Genomic DNA, 20,355 nt, shown 5'->3' with positions numbered 1-20,355 from the left:
GATATAGCACATGTAAGCCAAGCATGAGGAGATTTTGACAGAAAGATACATTTTTGGGACCAAACATAATAGTCATGATTAATATCTAGCTTTACAAATTTTCTTTAAAATTGAAATTTTAAGCTTTATACATGTCAACTAGGTCTTATACATAAACTTTAGCATTTTTTCGACTTGAAAATTTTTATTTAAACTTGGTTCTCCCACTTTGCTCTCTGAATGAAAGATACGATGTTGACCCCGACTCTTGATAATAATGGCCTTGATCACTTTGGAGTGCATGGGCTTGTCCCAAGTCAAATATTGATCAATTTGGAATCGATTTGTTGTTGTGGTCAAACATGATACTTTGCACACCTCAGAACCAAGTTGCTCATAAGATGCAAAGTCATTGCAATGATTAATTAGGGGCTTCTAGGATTCAAGGGGCTATTTGATCAGGTTGTAGCTGTTCAAAGCATACTTTGCCTTTGTATGTGGCTTGCAAATTTTTAGAACTTCATAAGGTAGAAATTATTTTGCTACCAATAGACTCATAGCCTAGTGGTCAAGATGGATCTGTGAGTGTGTAGGGAACTACCTAGGCTTGAACCCTTGACAACACCTCTCTTTATCTTTGAGGTTCAATTTTACCTCAAGAAAGCGTATCTATACTATATATTAAGGAGACTAGTTTTCCAATGCCATGTGTCAAACTTTGTTCCAGCCGGTGAGTTCCGGTATATATGAGTGAGGGGAGACCGCGAGCGTGCTCTGAGTCTCACAAGTCAGCCCGCCGAGACAGCGAGCGTGACACACACGCAGTGAGCATCATCGGTGACTGAATGCAACACCTTCAAGAGAGAGACTAACGATCAGATTTGCAGGCCCGGTCCAGCTCTATTGCACTCTCTCTCTCTCTCTCTCTCTCTCTCTCTCTCTCTCTCTCTCTCTCTCTCTCTCTCTCTCTCTCTCTCTCTCTCTCTCTCGCACGTGCACGCGCGTCGTTCAATGCTGAGCATACAAAAAGGAGACCGGCTGCGAAATGCAGGAAGCGAAGGCAAGGGATCTGTCAGAGAGAGAGAGAGAGAGAGAGAGAGAGAGAGAGAATCCCCCGTCTGTGTATTCGCACATGAGAAAGTGTGTGTGTGTGTGTGTGTGTGTGTGTGTGTGAGAGAGAGAGAGAGAGAGAGAGAGAGACACAGAGAGCGAGCCGAAATTGACAATTGAGGCCAAAATGATAATAGATATATTAAGATCGAGGCCAAAATAATATAGTGAAAATCTATTTTGTGGAAATTCCCAAAATACCCGTCAAATTTCATAAACTCCCAAAATACTGTCATAAATTTCCAAAATGCCTTTCAAATTTTCCAAATTTCCAAAAAACCCGTGGTTGTGAGATTAAATTTTTCCAAAGATGAAATTTTTTGTAGCTTTTCATAAGAAGATTGATTGTCTATCAATACAAGATGCTATAACAAGAATTTGAGTTGGTTATGTAGCTACGCTTTGGAGATGAATTGCTTCACTATTTTTGAACCCAGTTGCCTTTTTCGCAGGATAATTTGTGATAAATTACATCCTAAGCACTCAAAAACGAATCTCAATTGTCAAAAAAGAATAATGATTAGAAAATCTTGATCAATCCAACCAAAATAGATACAGGGGTGTTTAGTGAATTTTTGAAATTTTAGGGGTATTTTACGAATTTTCACAAATTAGAGGGGTATTTTGGTAATTTTCCAATAATATATTAACATCTTCAAGAGGCCAAAATGACCTATGAGACGCAAACTGGTGAATCAAATGTGTGTGTGTGTGTGTGTGTGTGTGTGTGTGTGTGTGTGTGTGTGTGTGTGTGTGTGTGTGTGTGTGTGTGTGTGTGTGCGCGCGCACGCGCGTGTGTGCGAGAGAGAGAGAGAGAGAGAGAGAGAGAGAGAGAGAGAGAGCGCTAGATCATCATTATCAACAACATCATCATCACGCATAGGTTCATCATTATCAACAACATCATCATCACGCATAGGTTTCCTCTCTCCCTCTCTCTCTCTCTCTCTCTCTCTCTCGCTCTCTCTCTATTTATATCGTTCTAAAAAAAATTTAAAGATTTGTGCCTCTCTCTCTCTCTCTCTCTCTCTCTCTCTCTCTCTCTCTCTCTCTCTCTCTCTCTCTATTTATATCGTTCTAAAAAAAATAGAGAAGTTGATATATATATCTATACTATAGATACTAGGGGGAGGGATTTTGGCACCCTCCAGGGACATGTGGAAGAAACTAAATCAAACAGTGAGCGCGACACACACACATAGTGAATGAGTGCCATTAAACGTAGCAAGTCGTGACTATAGACACTTGCGCACACTTACAGGGTCCATGTTTCTGATCCATGTGAAGCAAGTTGTAAATTGGGTTGTTGCTGGAGGATATCGAGTTTGGACTTTGCAGAAGTTGTACACATGCTCCAGATTGTTATGTACAGAGCTACCTTCACATCTTTTTGTTATTTTGGTTGTGGACTAAAATACCCTTCTTTTTTAAGCAAACAATGGTTAAGGCAGTACTACATGTAGTGGAAAATGCACACATTTTCCACTAAACTGCTATGCTAAATTTTTCCACAAGATTTGTCACACATATGTAATTACACGAGTGGGATTCTTCAGGAGTCTGCTTGAAATCGGTCTTCTTATGTTACCTCTTTGATTATATCTGTTGCCTGACAGAATACTTCTCCTTTTCGAGAGACAGAGGTGTATCATCCCCAAGTTTGGGTCATGGCAAAAAAGCATAGGGTATGGCCATCAATTAAGGCAAGGCTAGGAAGCACTAGGTTCTTTGCACAGAATCTAGACCCTGGAGTGAGGGTCTCTCTCTCTGAATGTAGTGCCTTCAACACCTTGAGGAGGTGGTCAAGTGATATCCTATTAGTTATAGGAATTAGGAGCTGAACTACTTCGACAAGCCCTGTGTCATTTGTACTATTAAGGAGACTGGTTTTCCAGTGCCATGTGTCAAACTTTGCTACATCCGGTGAGTTCCGGTACATATGAGAGAGAGAGAGAGAGAGAGAGAGAGAGAGAGAGAGAGAGAGAGAGAGAGAGAGAGAGCGAGACACCTACCTTCTTGGATAACCCAACTTCCAAGAAAGCACATCATACCCATCAGTTTCGCAGCCCCTCCTCAAACGTCATGGAGAGCTGCAAGAGGCGATCAAGGACAAAAGGGCCGAGGAGGTGGTCACATTTGCTGGTGGCCTTTAGCTAATAGCCATCACGGAGATGATCGTCCCAAGGCAACAAAAGAGGTGAGTAGGGTAGGTCATATGAGATGGGGAAACGGTGGTGGGATAATTAGTGGAGGCAAAGGCTATAATAATTGTTTTGTCATGCGGCTGCACAATAGTTATAGTACTATGTAGAATGAGCAGCAGGCACATAAGTAAAGCTAAACGACATGCTCAGGAACAAGAAGTTGTGCATCATAGGGGAGACGTCGTCGACGACAGTCATCCCATCGATATTATCACAAGTATTGTCTGCAACAAAAACCCTACACATTGCAACCAGTGCTCACCAAAAACTTTATTTGAACCAATGGAAAAAGAATGCATTGAAAATCACCCGGTTTTTTGTTAAAATTTTAGGATTTTTATCAATTTTTACACTAAAATCCTACAAATTCAACCGATTTTCGTTAAGGCGATCCTCCAAATCAATCAAGAATTTTGAATTTTTGTCCTTAAAAGTACACTAAAGGCACTATATTACTCCAGCACACAGCTATTGCAACTAAATGCGGCAACCCCATAAATTGTGTCATACCAAACCCAAAAGGTGCTTCACGTAGTAGCTATAATAGAAGCAAATTTTGAGCAAATATATTACTCCAGCACACAGCTACTGCAACTAAATGCGGCAACCCCATAAATTGTGTCATACCAAACCCAAAAGGTTCTTCATGTAGTAGCTATAATAGAAGCAAATTTTGAGCCCCATTTTCTAAGGGAAAATGATAAGTGTTATAATATGTTGATGTTGGTGATGATCTACATGATTAGTGTCGTGCGTTAGTGCAAACAATGCTTGTGAGTTGCTCCAGGTTGCAAACTTGAATACTATACAATAGCAACATAATTTCCCTCAAAAGCAACTGATTATTCAAATATGATGCCATCTAACAACAAATATTTACTAGCATCCTCAATGTGTGTTGCTCGCAAAGGCAGTATATGTAGCATGATCATGCACGCGCTAAGTCGACAAGGGCAACACTTGGGACAACAGACATTGTAGTAGAAGGCATGCAAGGGATGGTGGCAAGAACCTTTATCCAATTCTGTGTGTGTGTGTGTGTGTGTGTGTGTGTGTGTGTGTGTGTGTGTGTGTGTGTGTGCACGTGCACATGCACCTATTTCATGCATGTGCTAGTAGAAAAGTGCAGAAAGGGAAGCATTGGCAACTACTGGCCCAACACGCCCATGCACCTTACTGACAACTTTGGTGACACACCCCCTTTCATTATGTTCCAACATGCATGCTCCGTTCAATCGTGGCGCAGGAAAGATATTGAAGACGTCTCCTACACATGAAGGTCCTCTTTTTGCATCTGTTGGTGAGCAGGCCCTATTTAGTTTTGAATGTGCATGTATGTTTATGCAAGTGTGTTCACGTGATATAAGCATCTATACTGCATGAACATCTATATTAGTGCAAAGAGTTTGGTAAAGGTTCTACATGATATTTTAGACATTTTTGCAAAGTAAGAAGATGTACTCTAAGCATCTATACTACATGAACATTTATATTAGTGCAAAGAGTTTGGTAAAGGTTCTACATGATATTTTAGACATTTTTTGCAAAGTAAGAAGATGTACTCTTGTTACCTGTTGTACTTTTTCTTCGAAGGCATCACATACCTTAGGTCTATTATTATATAAGTTAATGATACACACAGATAGGCCTCGCAAAACACGTAATTCTATAACCAACACACTCACATACACGATTGTGTAAATACATAACCACATTAACAGAAGACTATGAACCCTTTTTTGCTTTGTCTAACAACCAGCTATTATATCTATTCAAAAATTCTAGAGACCTATACTCTTATCACCTGTATGAGATCATGTATTTAAAAAGAAAACTTTAAAAGCAATTGCAAAGCAAAAGCGTGATAGTTAGAAATCATGGGAGGACAAAGAAGTGAATGTATCCAAGGTCTTTACAAGTCTAACCTGAGTAAAAACATGAGAGAATTAGGGAAAATCAGTCATGGTGACATGGATTGCATTGCTATGAAAACCATCAAGGTGAACTCATTCACCTTATCGACACCATGATAATTGTTCTAAAATGTGTAATTGCTATGAAAACCATCAAGGTGAACTCATTCACCTTATCGACACCATGATAATTGTTCTAAAATGTGTAATTCAACCTCTTTAGTGCCAATGCAGGTTTAAATGTGAGAAGTCAATTATAAATATACTACTAGGTATTTTTAGTTCTTTTTCGCCATTGAACGCGACGTAACACGTCTTCTTGCTCTACAATATTAACCGAAGGGAGTACATAGGTGCACAAGTGATTCAACACTGGAGAGAGAGAGAGAGAGAGAGAGAGAGAGAGAGAGAGAGAGAGACTCTAACGATGAGAGAGAAACCGGAGAGCTAGACAGATATGCTCCGACAGGATCCGGTCACACCTGATAGAGAGAGAGAGAGAGAGAGAGAGAGAGAGAGAGAGAGAGAGAGAGAGAGAGAGAGAGAGGACCACCCACGAGAATTGGATACAGGGCTGTGTGTGTGTGTGTATGTGTGTGTGACAACACCCATCCAAAGAGAGAGCTGCTCAGAGTTCTGACAAGTGTGTCATTAATTTAATTTGTGTCATAGTAAGAGCGAGCAAGACCCGCTGGTAGGCGGGTCGCGCAAGCTAGTGAACATAATGAATGCTTCATCTTTGCATTTGGTGCTACTTCAATATTTAGCTCATACATAAGGAAAGTTTCCTCTTGCAATGTTGTTCTCAAAATAAGTATTTAAGTCCTTATAAGAGTAATAGTCCATGTAATATCTTACTGATCTATTAAGAAGGCCAACGAATTCCAAGGCTATACAACAAATAACTTCACATGACAAAATTCTCACACTTGGAGCCATCAAGCAGCTATAAAATAAAACATTTTTGGGTTTGATTGTTAGGATCACTAGAGGAGAAATCGTAAGCAAGAAGGAGACAATAGGTTTCCTCCAATCATTGAAAGGTGCCCCTTCACCCCCAAAGTTAAACTACCTTCGCCATACTTGGTCAGTTTTGTTGTGTGCCCAAGGATGGGCAACAAGACTCACACCATTCAAAGGTACTCCCTTCACCAAAGACACATTTTATACCTTCATCATTATTGGTCACTTTTTTTTTTGCCTAAGGATGGATAGTCCTGTTATAAATGCACAAGAATGAGAACTAGCATTCACACGCGAGAGTGTGATACAAATAGATATAAGATGGGAATGTTCCACAATGAAGGTTACTTTGAGTTTTTCTTTATTTGTTTCGCTCCATCCCCAACCTTCCAACTTCTCCCATGCTTCACCACCAATTTGCCTCAAGCTCCCTCTTGCTCTCTGGTGTTGCCACTCACCCCACCCATCCATGCTCATGACTCCTATCCATCGCAAACTTTCCTTTTCCTCCAATCCTCTCCTTGCCTGGCCACACTTTCTATCCATGTTGCCCCCCTTTTTGCATCTCTACATTCACTTTGTATCTCTTTCAAAGTCCCTTGACAATCATTAGGTCTTTCTTGCTTCACTTTGGGGTTTTGCATTCTTGAATGGCTAGTGTGCTCTCTCGTTGGCCACCCACATGCATGGCATCTAGGGTGCATGTCGTTGGGGCCTATGGACCACATTGTCGATTGGGCATCTTTTAGTCCACTCTCCTTTCTCCCTTCTTTCTTTACATGGGGGTGTATGGAGGCATGCCCATCTAGGTTTGAGCGCCTACATAGGTGGCTCCCAAGTCATCTATGCATCATAATGTATTTGTAGAGAGTGTCTCCACATGGGGGGTTGCCCTCACTTGTTAACCTCTCTCTCTCTCTCTCTCTCTCTCTCTCTCTCTCTCTCTCTCTCTCTCTCTCTCTCTCTATAATTTTGCTTCCACTGCCACTCCTACGTGGTGTAGGAGGTGCTCTATTTATGTCTATCACACGTGGTGTCTAATGTCAAGGTTTCCCCTCTACTTTTCTAGGCATACAAGAACCATGCAATATTGGATACTAAAGGCTCAACTGCAAAAACAAAAAAAAAAAATCCTAAACAAGTTTGGGTCCCCAAAGAACTTAACTCCGAATGCAAACAAGCTACATACAAACCCAAGATTCTATCTTATGCCGTAGGAACATCTAAAGTGTACCATCACTTCCAACCAAATGGATCTGGAAGCCAAAGAATTGACTACAAGCCATAAAATTAGCAAGACATCATACAAGTGGGTGCCACGACTTCAACAGCCAAAGATTGAGCAATTAAAGCAAGAGCTAACAACTCAACAAAGTGCTCATTAATCCGTCGTTGTGACTATTCAAAGCTTACTATCAAAGAACATGCTCAAATGCTACAAAATCTTTTATTCAAGAGAAACCAATAGAAAACTTCAACATCAATAGCCTTGAGAAAACTACTAAACATCCTCCTCTTGCAGAACATAGTGTTTCAAATTGCACTAACATCATTAGCATGGTAGAGCCAACTAGAGCTATGCAGAGACACTATTTTCTAACCCATGCACAACACTTTCTAGACATAAAATTGTGGACTTGGGGGCCTCCAACTAGGAGGGTTGAGGCATTCTAAAGATGAATCCCACTCATTAAATATGCACTCAAAAGGAAAATGTTCAAAGAGTCAATAAAGTGTTTATATATTATTGTGTGATTTTTTTGCAAACCTCAACTTGATATGCCTTTTTATATCCAAAGATGGAAAAAATGCAATATAATGCCCCTAAGGGTGTGTACAATGCAAATATCACAAAAAGAGTTAAAAATATATATAATTTTTGCTCGTTTTTAGTGATTTTTGGCCAACAAGCAATCAAAATGCAATGATCCACAAAAAAACATGACCAAGTTTAATGTCTGTGTGTTTTGTGAGTTATGGGCTTTGGATTTCTATTTTTAGTTCAATTTATGAGGTTTTTGTAATTTCCCTAATAAAAAGGTTAAAAAATAAAATAAGCAACAAACATGCTTAGGTGGGAAACAAAAAATACGCTAGTGATCAAGAGGCATGATGGATGAGCATGTCAAATTTTGTACCGTTCTATAGAGAGACAAAAAGCTCAAATTAAGTCCACAATGTCTAATTTTGCAATGTTTTTGAAAATTGAGCAAATGAAATCCAAATGACGAGATTTACGAAAGAAATGTGAATTTTGCAACTTACTAAGGGATCGAGAGATTTGAGAGAATGTAATCTATGGTTTAGTGAATTTTTAGAAATTGAGCAAACGAAGTCCAATGACGAGATTTACAAAAGGAAAGTAAATTTTGCAACTTACTAGGACTAACTGAGAGATTTGAGAGAATGTGGTCTATGCAGGTTAGATATGTATATATACTAAGTAAGCCAAAAAAAGCCTCATTTTAGCTTCTCTAGCAACACCACAATACATGGACTCCCACGAAGCATGAAGGGTGAGTTATTAATCTACTAATAAACTTGTTTCATCACAATATTATCAAATAGATAGCCCAAAAAAATCGTAGGTCACCAAGGCCTCAGAGCGGAATAATGCAAAAATGATTGTAGCTATGAGTCCGATGCACCAAACTTAACTAATTTCAAGGGACCATAGCATAGACCTATAGAACACTCCCATGGCCTCATTATGTCTATTTAGCACAGGTCCAGTGGGGTCTACATATTAATCTAGGCTTTTACAAAGTGCCAAAATTAGATTCCAACTTCACAGAGAACTTATACACATAAGAGTATGTAGCCAATGTACCTAGGTGGGACCATAGAAAAACATTGATTGATGCCTATGCAGTAGAAGCCTAATAACAAGGTACATGTGAACCATTTATTAAATCAAGACAATTAGCTTACAACTCTACAAAGGGACATGACTCTAATGGAAGAGTAAATCTTTACTTAACTGCACATTCTTAAAAGCACCTTGTATACCAAGCAATGGATTATTGTATATGTTGGATAGCATGCTTCCCAATGGTTCAGACATAGCTATTCACTGCGGTACCCCATTGCCATTTATTTCACAATCCCAGGACTAGCAAACTTGTGCACTTAAGATGATGGTATTTCTAATGGCTTCGAAAAAAGTATAATCACTACTTATGTAGCGCAAGGACACTAAAAAAACTCTTAAAGAAAAAATAGGCAAAAGAAAAAACACAAATGTATTATTATTGTGCACTCAACCATCTTTTTTATATGGACAGAAACATTATTTTGACTTTCCACTTTCATGGGTCTTTCCATTTCTAATCTCACCCTTCACTTATGCACTTAAGATGTTTTGAAAGGTTTTTTATTTTTTCGAGATTGGGGAGACCTAATAATTAGGAGACTCCTAATGGGTGCAAAAACAAATAAATTTTCTACATTAAATTTACAGTGTAATGAAACTAAACGCTAAAGAAAATCAAACGCAAGGAAAGACAGAGGAAGAAATGGATAGTCAACTCTAGGCCACTTCTTTTATAGGGAGTTGTGAAATCTTTTGGCTTTCCATTTCCATTGGGCTTTTCATTTCTTAAACTCATGTTTTACTTATGCATTTTAATATTTTTTGAAAAGATTTTTATTTTTCTGAGATTGGGGGGTCCTAATAGTGTTTATTATAAAAATAATCATTGGCAATTAAGCACATTGTTCATTGCTTGAGTGATACCTATCCCTTGGGATGTTTAATCAGAAGGGGAATCGCTAGCATTAAATTTAGAAGGTTTTTAAATATTAACACAAGTTTCCAAGTTTGCAGGACTTTTGCACTAAAGCCAACCTACCTTTTCTCGACCAAAGTGGGTCTCTTGGGTTCCATGCCTCTAAACACTAATTCCTCTTTGCTTACTTGAGTCACAAACATAGGCTCCCAGCAAAAAGCATGCATCTGTCCGTCCCTGCGACTATACACACATGTCCGAGATGCCTAGGTTAGAACCCCAAATTCCCAAGAAGAAAGAAAATAATAAAAAGAATTTGCAGAGTCCCAATGTACCATCAAGATATATGCATGACATGCTTCTCACTTTCAATTTGCAGAATGTACATGCCCAAGTCTTGAATAGATTTTCTTGGTCCGATATGCGAACCAGAAGCATGCAACAACACCCACAAAACACACAGATGCCAAAGAGAGCAACCCAAACTCGAAGCATCGTCTGCCATAGCAGGAATTTTCCTCGGCAACCTCGGCATGTTGCTTCTGATAGTATAAACTCTCTTTATCATAAAGATAACCCATGACCTTTGCTGAGAGAATGTATGAACAGATAGTTGGGCCTAATCTGCACAAATTATACATAAAGTTTAAAGAAAATATCAAAACAAAGAAACCATCCAAGCATATCAGAGTAGCTGCTACTTCATCAAGCATGAACTGAAAAACCACTTGGCAAGGTCTAAGAGGTTTATCTGCAAAAGGTATTATTTTAAATTTATTTTGAGGGGAATTTTGGAGCAATCATACAAAAATTGACACGAGAATTTTTTGAGTTTGAGGAATGATTTCCCCAAATTTTTCAGGGGTATTTTGATCAATTTTCCCTTATTTCTATTATTTCTAGATTTGCATCCTTTTTCAGTTAAGGTTGGGTTCACAGTGCCGCACACATGTGCTCCGAAAAAAGTTACATAACTTTGCGCCAAAAGTGGAGAGGAAATTCCTTTAATGATACCCCTCTGTGAATAAAAAACGTGATAAACTACATATATCAATATGCATCTGATAGCTTACTAAGATCCATCATAAAGATGCATTCCATGATCTCTAAAAAATATCCCCTAGCACAAGCCAAATATAGTGTCAGAAATTAGGAGGGGGCAGGATCTAAAGCCATGGCTGCAATTCCTTGAAAAATTTCTGCTATTGAACCCACCCCGAGACTGCACTTCAAAAGTAGCCTAGAGGAAATGAAAAAGAATGAAAGTTTAGTGACCACATACCCAAGAAGTTTGTAAAGGGTAGCCACTTGTCTCAAGCCAAAAACTTCTGCAATTATTGTAGGAGCAAGTGTCCAGTAAGAGCCATATGCCAATCCAACCGCAGCCGATCCAATGAAAAGAAAGAGAGTAGCTGCAACATAGATCATACAACACTTGCATCTCATGGCTGAAAATTGGGAGCAGTAATAATCAATCAAAATTTATCTTTGTACATATATTTGCTTACATCCTGTGGACAGAAGAAGGCAACAGATAAACATGGCTGTTTGAGACATGAGGAGACAGATAGGCCGTGAATACCCCGCCTTTAACATCAGATCAGATCCATACCTGTTGATTCATGGAAATGAGCATCCATTTTGCATGGGCCCGTGAAAAGAAAAAACGGAAAATTACCATGAGAAGAAAAAATTTGCGGAAATTCCTAAAATACCTCTTGAAATTCCCAATATACCCATGTATCAATTTTTGGATGGAGTACCCCAATTTTTGCATAGTCTAGTCTTTTTGACAATAGAGAACTACCTTTCAGTGTCTTAAGACAAAACTATTCACTGCTGAGCTCACAAATAGAGGCATTTGTGTCTAAAAATAATGAACAATTTCATCTTGAGAGCCCACAATACCATCTAAAATCCTAGTTCTATCATCTTCTACTAAGGGAGAACAGTTCTTCCTAGGAAGAGTTGCAAAAAAAACAAAAAAAAGTCTTTGGAGATGTTTTACGAGGTTAATGAGGGGTATTTTGCGAATTTGGAAAAAATGAAGGGCAGTTTGGGAATTTTTGGCCAAATATGAGATTTAAGGGATATTTTAAGAATTTCCACAAATTTCAGGGGTATTTGGATAATTTTCCCAAAGAAAATCTACATGTTTCCCTAGTAGCCACAGGAAAAATATTTCTTGTGTGGATCTGAACTTTGCTAATGAAGATTTCCATGAGAGGGTCCAGCAGTAAACCAGTAGTCCCTAGCATATTGTGACATCCGCAACTCGTGCAAACAGCAACTGCTGGACTCGTCACAACATTCAAGGAAAAAGTGTATGTGGAGAGAGACATGCATATACCCTGAAACAAGGCGACCAAAGCAGCTCCATATGCTAATAATCCCCACAAAGGCATCTGCTGCATCGCTTCTTACGGCCTTACCAATCTGTAAGCATAAAGCAGCCTTGCTTCAAGCTCTTCAAATAATAACAAGGTTGAAACTCAAAAAATCTGAAGTCAAATCTTTTGCGTTCAGAAGTGATAAAACGCAATAAAACTTAAAACAAGTCTGTGGTCATTTTCATCCATATGAGCTTCTTGCACAAATTAAATCCTCACAAGAAGCTCACATTTGGTTGGGTTACTTTCTACTAATTAGCACATAATGTACATATGCTTAGTAGGACAAGGTAACAACACTTCAAACTAAGAAAACCTTTGAGACTAGAAGAACTAGTTCAGCCAAAAACCTGTGCAAAGTTATTCATAATGGCTAGACCTGAGCCAGCTCCACTTGCAACTACAAATGTGATCAGCCTGCATGGAACGAAGATTACGACATGTTGAAAAGAAAAGAGAAGCTACAACCTTGAAAATCAGTCAAAAAAGTAATAAGCTACAGCGTTGAAAATCGTTCATAAAAGTACTATCACATCTTCTAACAGCTGCAAGATGGGCCTAGTGATGATATTTTCTTACCAGAAATTAATACCTAGCAGGGTCTGCCATACAGAGGGAAACAGAGTATCTGGATCTTCTTGCACTCCACTTTCAGCAAAGGGTCCTTCATCTTCCTTTAAAACAGGATTGCCATGCTCTGATGATCCCTCGTGCAAAGGCCTCAAGGGAACCCCCTCACCATCCATTTCTTCATCAGAATCAGTTTTTGACACACTTTTATGGTGGAGAACCTTGTCTAATCCAAATACAGCAGGAAACAGAGTTGCAACAGCACTTCGAAGGCGTTCCAAGGGCTTTTCCATTAACTGCTCAAACATGAATTTTAAATATGTGAATATTCTTGTAAAAGACAGAAAGCAACTTATGTTCTCCAAAAAGTGGTACTACATACTGGAACCACGAACATAGCACCCATAATGAGAAGCATTGAGGTGGCAAAGAACTTCTGTGTCATGTCCTTCAGATCAAATGCCTCCTGGACAGAGAACAAATAAGTTAATAACATCTCAACAGCTAACGGTCACATCATTCTACCAATGAGAATGCTTTGTCAAGATAGTCTGGTCGATCACCTGTAAAGTCATGACTCCCATAAGAAAGGTTCCAAGAATTATCACAAATATCTGAGCCAGTGACAAGAGCTTTTGTGAGCTTGCAACTCCCAATAATCGAGACAAGACCTATAAACCCAATACTTACAGACACCAATCTAAAACGCTGATTGACATCAGATTGATCCGTTTCTTCCTCACTACAGGAATACGGTCTAATGAGAAAAGCAAGACCACAGTATGCTACACTTGGAACAACCGTGATGAGAGAGAGAAAATTCACTACTTTTGACTCCAAAAAAGCCTCATAAACCTGCAGATGTAAATGACAAAATGCATTAAGGGCACACACCTACCAGGAGAAACCAACAAAATTTCTGCACGGGTTTATGTATAGAAGCCTACAGTTACAAAAATGGCTGCACTTAAGCCTAGTTGCGACTTGAGGATGCCGACTGCTGTACCCTTGTTGCCCTTAAAGCTCTCTAGACTGCATACACAAAGGCAGCTTGAGATGAGATTTAATACCTAATCCACAAGCCCTTGACAAAAGCAGCAATTCAGTAATCCTACATTATCATTATGCACGCAGTGTCAACAAAATTGTCTCCACCTGTCGCCACGGCAGAGGAAAAGCAGAGCTACCTTTCCAAGCAAAAACAAAGATAAGTTGCCACAGGCCAGCATTTGATAATGAGAAAAGTCAGAAACATTCATGTCAAGGCAGAATTGCATTAACTAATACGCACAAACCAAAATGAAGTTTTTATTTTTCCCGTGAGTGTAAAGAGGATCTGTCAAGGGAATGGACCAAAACATTTTAGTCAATCTATATATACTCTGGAGCTGAAAATAGATAAAAAATTCTACACTCACCACACTGTAACCAAGGAGATGCATCAGAGCACCAATCAAGACAGACACCCAAGGTGGAAAGAGAAAATAGCATAACCCTGACACTAAGCCAAAAAAGGAACCGAAATCTTTTGCAGCTCCAAGATCATCCGCCAGCTCTTGACTATAATGCAGTTGCTTCTTAATGTACTCACTATACACAGCATACGTGTAGGTTAAACCATTGCATCCCTGAAAAAGCACAAAGCTAACATTTAGCCACCAAATAGAGCTGCAAAAAATGAGAATTAGCAAAGCTTCAGAAAACCAAGACAATTCACCATCATTATCATGGCTGCTGAAAGGCCCATCCATCTGTTCATCTTAGACGACTCTCTAATTACAGGGTTGGAATAATCATCGGTGTAAATGAGCTTGGTAAATGATCCTGCATGATGACCTATTTCCACCTCTGAAGGCTTAGAAGGTGGCATTCCTTTATCTTCTGCAACATCCTCGAAAGACGTCATTTCAAGCTGCCACGCTCCTTTCCTCACATTTAGCCTGTTGTTTCAGCTTGTTCACCTCAACATAAGATGTCATCCATCTCTCTCTCTCTCTCTCTCTCTCTCTCTCTCTCTCTCTCCTCTAGTTTAATTTATTTTGTTAATCTGACTTTGCATCAGATACACCGCATTGTAACTAACTTTCTGGTCTCATAGGTCACTTTGGCCTAAGACGTTAATATAACATTTCATTTCATTTCTCTCTCTCTCTCTCTCTCTCTCTCTCTCTCTCTCTCTCTCTCTCTCTCTCTCTCAACCCCCAATCCTTCTCCTCTCGCACTCAGCCCCCTGCCTACTGAGCCCCCCCTCTCTAAAACCGGCCCGTAGGGCGGTAGACGTTAGCTTTCACCCGATCTTTACACTGTTAAACTTTATGACACGGAGGAACTTCACGAATAAACCTGTGTATGGAATTTAACACTTCAAACAAAGACACAGCTTGGCAGTTAGAGCGCTTCCAAGCAGACAGCGACACCCTGCTGGCCCCAAAGACTAGCGCCCTTTTCAGTATTTCTTTATTCTTATTACACTTGAGAAAAACTTGTAAACTTCTACAAGCTGTCCCACTTTTATCGGGCTGAAATTCCCCTACTCTAACCCGATTTCGGTAACATAACCACAGTAGAAGTCTTCACGGACAAAATCCTAAGTAAACGGTGACTTTCCACGCACTTTAGAGCACTTCACAAAATCTGGCAAGAAATTACAGCATGCTGATTTCTCTGTTTTTGGCCTCCAAAATGCACCAAAATACCTGTTCGGTGATTCCCTAGCTTCCTCGAAGCTCCTGGGACTAGTAGGCATCAAAACTTGCCAAAACCCTAAACTTACAAAAATTGTAATTCTCTGTTTTGCGCTTCAATTCGCGTGCCAATCACTTTTGTGGGTAGCCCTCGAGCTCCCGCACCTGTAGGGTGACTTGCCCTTTGAAATTTTGAATTAGAAGAGGTTCCTCGCGGGAAATCTCTCTAAATTGTCTTGTACAAGCTATCAAGCATCCAAGGCCTCCCGAGGCTCCCCTCGCGTGACCTTGCAATTTAGGTGCAAAACCCTAAACCTGCAGAAAAAACACAGCAGGCTGTAATTTTTTTGTTTCAAATCATTTTGAGTGGATCAAATACGTCTACGCATGTCTCAAAAGCTCTCGCATAGAATGGGACAATTCCCCTGTAAATCAGATGAGTTTTCATGCGAATAACTCTCCGTTTTTGCATTCCTTCGTGATAGAACTGTGCGTACCTAAAGGGGATTAGCAATTAGCTAATCCGGTTCTTGTACATAAGGTTTTTGCCTTGGCAAAACATGGTCATCTGCGAAGCCCAACTAGTGGGGCATTACCGTATGTGCAAAGTGAGGGGAGAGATGCACGAGAGCAAATCATCGCGCTGTATGAGACAAGGGAGAAGGCAAGCTTTCTCTTAAAGCTGTGATCACTTGCACCCACTACTCACACACATTGTGGAGCACACTCATAAAAATCAACCCCCATCCTCAAATTTGGGCGTCCCCTCTTTGGATGAGCTTTTGGAGAGAGAAGAAGAAGAACAAGAAAAAGAGAATTTTAAGGTCGTAGGAAACTATCCCAAGAGACCTTAAAGATCTATCAGACGAGGAGAGTTGAACTCAAGACCTGGTATTCAAGAGAGAGAGTTGATCTGCAAGTTGCTCTCCTACTGTCATGTGTCCAATTTGCTCCTTTTGGTTTAATTCCTAGTACCCACCAACTTATAAAGTCTTGCGAGGGGTCTAAATGACTTTAAATGAGCCTAGCCACCACGTTATGTGTGTGTGTGTGTGTAGAGATATAGCATAACAAATGTATATAGATATGGATAACTTGAGAGACTGAGCGAGACAAATTAGAGAGTTAGGGAGAGAAGATTGAGAGTGACGCGACGTTGACCCGGCCCCTTCACAAGAATATGTTCATTCCTCCGGAATTAAAAGTTTGTAGGATAAATATTTTAACAAAGAATCACCAACAAACAAGATCAAACAAGTACTTGGTTACCCATCGCTTGTACATGCGGTCTCACAAGCACACACATACAAGTGCTGAAGTGACTTACCCGTCTGAGCCCTCAAAGGCCTACCAATGAGCACACAACCTATTGTCTTCAACGCATGGCAATGAAGCCCTGTGATATTGAAAATTCGGCAATAAGTCTTTAATCACTCACTTTTTCGCTATCAATTCGACAACAATTCATCGTTGTGTGTATAGAGAGAGCTTCTACACCCTTCAATTCTTCACAGGAGCATGATAGAGCGAGTAAGCATGGTCTCTTTCTTTGCCAAAGAGCTTAGAATGAGAGGAGAGAGCTTCTTTACATAGAGGTAAATTCCCCATGGCTAAAATGAAAGGGTGTGTTGTGTCCCAATCCAAAAAGGAAAAAGGATTGCCTCCTTGTAACTCTCCTCTTTGGAAATAATAAGAGATGTTGTAACTATAGTTTCATTAGAAATCTAAATTTTTACCTTAAGTAAAGCGTACTAAGCTGTTTACGGCAAGCAATTCCATCGCCACAACATCATCGGATCTCCATTAAAAGAGAAATGTTTCGACCGTTCTGATTCCAATTCTGATGTTTGTTTCTACAAATTCTGAATGGAAAAGTGAGAAATAAGTTGCACTATGAAAGCCCTAAAAAATAACAAGCTAGTGCTCAAAACTAGTTGGGCAAGTTAGCAATGAATCCTGATGAGTATGAAAACATGAATGGAATTTGGGCCACTTGGCAAGTCACTGACAACTTTATAAGTTGGGTTAGGAAACTGAACCATAAGGGACATAGTGGACACATGGCTGAAGGAGAGTCACCTGCCAACCAACTCACACTTCAAGAAGCGGAGGGCCAGCTTGGGGGCGCCCAAAAGAGAGAGAAGGTTGATTTTTGCACATTTGTGAGTGGATTTTTCGGTTCACAGCTTTAATGGAAAGCTTGCCTTCTCCCTTGTCTCATGTAGTGCAATGATTCCACTCTCATGCATCTCTCCCCCTTACACATATAGTAATGCCCCACTGGTTGGGCTCCTCAGATGACTATGTATAGTGTTGTGGATTTTAAGTGCGTTTGCCAAGGCAAGAGCCTTCTGAACACGAACCGGATTAGCGAATTGCTAATCCCCCACATATGCGCATAGTTCTATTGCGGCAAACTGCAAAACAGGAGAGTTTTCTCGAGTGAAAACTCGTCCAAATCAGAGGGGATGTGTCCCATTGCATGTGAGAGCTCCTAGGACACGCATAGACATGTTTGCTCCGGTCAAAACGATCCAAAACACAGTTTTAGGGCTTGTTGTGTTTATATGCAAGTTTAGGGTTTTGCATCTAAACTACAAGTTAACACCATGGAAGCCTCGGGGAAGCCTCGGGCTGGTTATATAGGAGTTTGCGCACCTATCCCAGTGACCAAAACAGAAAATAGCAGCATGCTGAAATTTACTTACAGCCCACCAGAAAGCTTCCAAAATGCAAGGGAATCCGTCCTAGATTTGTACTTTTGACCTACATATTCTAGCAACGTTATGCTACTGAAATTGGGCCAAAAACCTGCAATTTCAGTCCTTGACAGGTTTGAACGGCCTGATGAGAGTTTGGTCAAGTGTTCGGATCGCCGGTTTTCAATTGAATAAAGAAATATGGAAAGGGGTGCCAGTCTTTGGGGCCTACAGGTTGTCGGTCTTCATGTGCGCAATGACATCCTAGTTGCTGGATGCATCTATGTTCTCTTCTCTCAATCCTCTGTGTGAACATTAACAGGTAAATGAATTAGTACCACCCTCTATTGTGTACAGGCTAGTTATATGGTTCCATCAACGGGATAGTCACTTTTTATTCAAAGAATCGAGCGTGGATTGTTGTGGATTTCCCAAAATCAAAAAGAAGGATGTGGATTGCCAGTCTGCCAAATAAGTCCGAGTCCCACTTATTCCACCATGAGAGGTGAGAATGCTACTCAATGAGAATGCTAATCAAGATACAAAAAATTTTAAATAAAATGGTTTTAGAAAACCACAGCAGTATGTAACCTTCAAAGATGAAAACCCAAATGCTGAGCTGATGTATCATGTGTATGAGCCAGCACTGAGCGGACATATGGCACCTTTCCAAGACTATGAAGGGAATAAATCAGCTCCATCCCAATCGTCAATCACGTGTCTTGGCAGAAAACAAGGTCTCGTTGCGCAATACATGCAATAAATGAGTGCCATGCACACACACTACCCTGCATGCTGGTTATCACAGAGAACATCGGCATTGATGCTAGGAAGCAGAAGTAGCAACCATGTCCAGAATTGCATCCACCAGACCTTGAAAGTAGCTCATGAGAATAGGGCATGAAAGCAAGGCTTTGGGCCTCTCCCCCAAAGTGAAGGGGCGTTCCTCAGCTGCAGTATCCAATAGACGTAGTTGACTCGTGACATAGCATGTATAAGCTCTGCTCTACACATCAAGAGGCAAACTGCACTCCAAAATTATACGTGCCAGAGCACAAGGTCATAAACAATGCTTTGGAGACTCAGAAGCACATCTCAAGAGGTATGAATCGTGCCTTGCATCAGATATAAATTCAAGAAAAGCAGATAAAAAAACTGGGTTTGCATTCTAGAGAGGTGGAAAGATCAACCCATTACTGTTCAAGCGTAGCGGTCGGTTGGTATGCGGTTTGGGAGGAATAAAAGCTTGAAATTATACCTTCTGTGTGTGTGTGTGTGTGTGTGTGTGTGTGTGTGAGAGAGAGAGAGAGAGCATTGATTGTTTTCCAGCAATCACAACCGTGCAAGGCAGTCGGATCTGCCATAGAAGAGGGGCGCTACATACCTGTTGGTGAAAGCTTAGTAGATCACTGCACCAGATGCATAGCTTCGATTGAAGAAGCTGACGAAGTCAAATTTGAACTCGTCGACTGCAGATCTCTGCCAAGAGGAAGCGTACGGGTAGTGAATCAGCTCCTGTGCGAGTTGAGCTAGAGAGGTCTAGAGAGTGAGGGGAGAATGGAAACTTTGGAGCGAGTCGTTTGGTAAACGGTAAATATTTGAACACTCACCTCTTTCTTACCTGGTCTTGTCATTTAACAGCCACTAGCCACTGTTCACACTCCACGGCAGATGTGAGCCGACGCCCTTCCAAGCGGGTATGGCATTTCCTAGGGGAAAACCGTCGGGTTTCAAAGGCAGTTTAGTGAGGTGAGCGATAAGTTACCTAGAGGAGGCAACTCCAAAAGGAAGACCGAAGCAAGTCCCACAGTACCTGGGCCTCTGAACGGAGGTACTTGGTCGCTGTCACGCCCAAATCCAAGTGGCGAGTGGGTCTCTCGAGGGATTAGTCGTGGCCCTAAGAGTGGAGATAATTCTGGACTCTCGTAGTCCAGAGGAAACTAGTGACAAAAGCGTCTGCCTTCAGTTTCTGGGTGCATAGTCCTGGTCGTTCTTCTTGTATACTTTTTTGGTGTATGAGGGGAGCGGCCGGGCGTACCCTACCCGACTCCGAAAACAAAAAAAACTCCACGGCAGAACCGTGTGTGTGTGTGTGTGTGTGTGTGTGTGTGTGTG

At 40.5% G+C, this 20,355-nt stretch overlaps 1 protein-coding gene across 1 annotated transcript; it reads right to left on the bottom strand.

Annotated features, from left to right (window-relative positions):
- Positions 1-10,166: 10,166 nt before the first annotated feature.
- LOC147439165 (protein NUCLEAR FUSION DEFECTIVE 4-like) lies at positions 10,167-19,809 on the bottom strand. The gene is made up of 15 exons (XM_086485058.1): positions 19,625-19,809; positions 14,575-14,797; positions 14,276-14,485; positions 14,149-14,193; positions 13,973-14,040; positions 13,805-13,889; positions 13,548-13,712; positions 13,421-13,471; positions 13,240-13,323; positions 12,867-13,153; positions 12,638-12,704; positions 12,248-12,333; positions 11,406-11,509; positions 11,180-11,309; positions 10,167-10,521 (listed from the first exon to the last, which is right to left on the bottom strand). Exons 2-15 carry the CDS (start codon positions 14,761-14,763, stop codon positions 10,266-10,268), a joined length of 1,827 nt encoding a protein of 608 aa, XP_086341184.1. The 5' UTR covers positions 14,764-14,797; positions 19,625-19,809; the 3' UTR covers positions 10,167-10,265.
- Between the last annotated feature and the right edge of the window lie 546 nt (positions 19,810-20,355).

Source organism: Adiantum capillus-veneris, chromosome 16 (assembly GCF_014529385.1).
Source record: "Adiantum capillus-veneris isolate H3 chromosome 16, ASM1452938v2, whole genome shotgun sequence".
Classification (NCBI taxonomy): Eukaryota; Viridiplantae; Streptophyta; class Polypodiopsida; order Polypodiales; family Pteridaceae; genus Adiantum; species Adiantum capillus-veneris.
Note: the sequence above shows the minus strand (reverse complement) of the source record. Positions and strands in the feature narration are given on the sequence as shown.

Excerpts from the sequence above, each read along its gene's own strand:
- LOC147439165 (XM_086485058.1), bottom strand. The coding sequence starts at position 14,763 with ATGACGTCTTTCGAGGATGTTGCAGAAGATAAAGGAATGCCACCTTCT. Across the intron at positions 13,713-13,804 it reads GTGCAGCCATTTTTGTAACT|GTTTATGAGGCTTTTTTGGA; the intron begins GTAGGCTTCTAT and ends TTACATCTGCAG. Across the intron at positions 11,510-12,247 it reads TTTGGTCGCCTTGTTTCAGG|GTATGGATCTGATCTGATGT; the intron begins GTATATGCATGT and ends ATGAATCAACAG.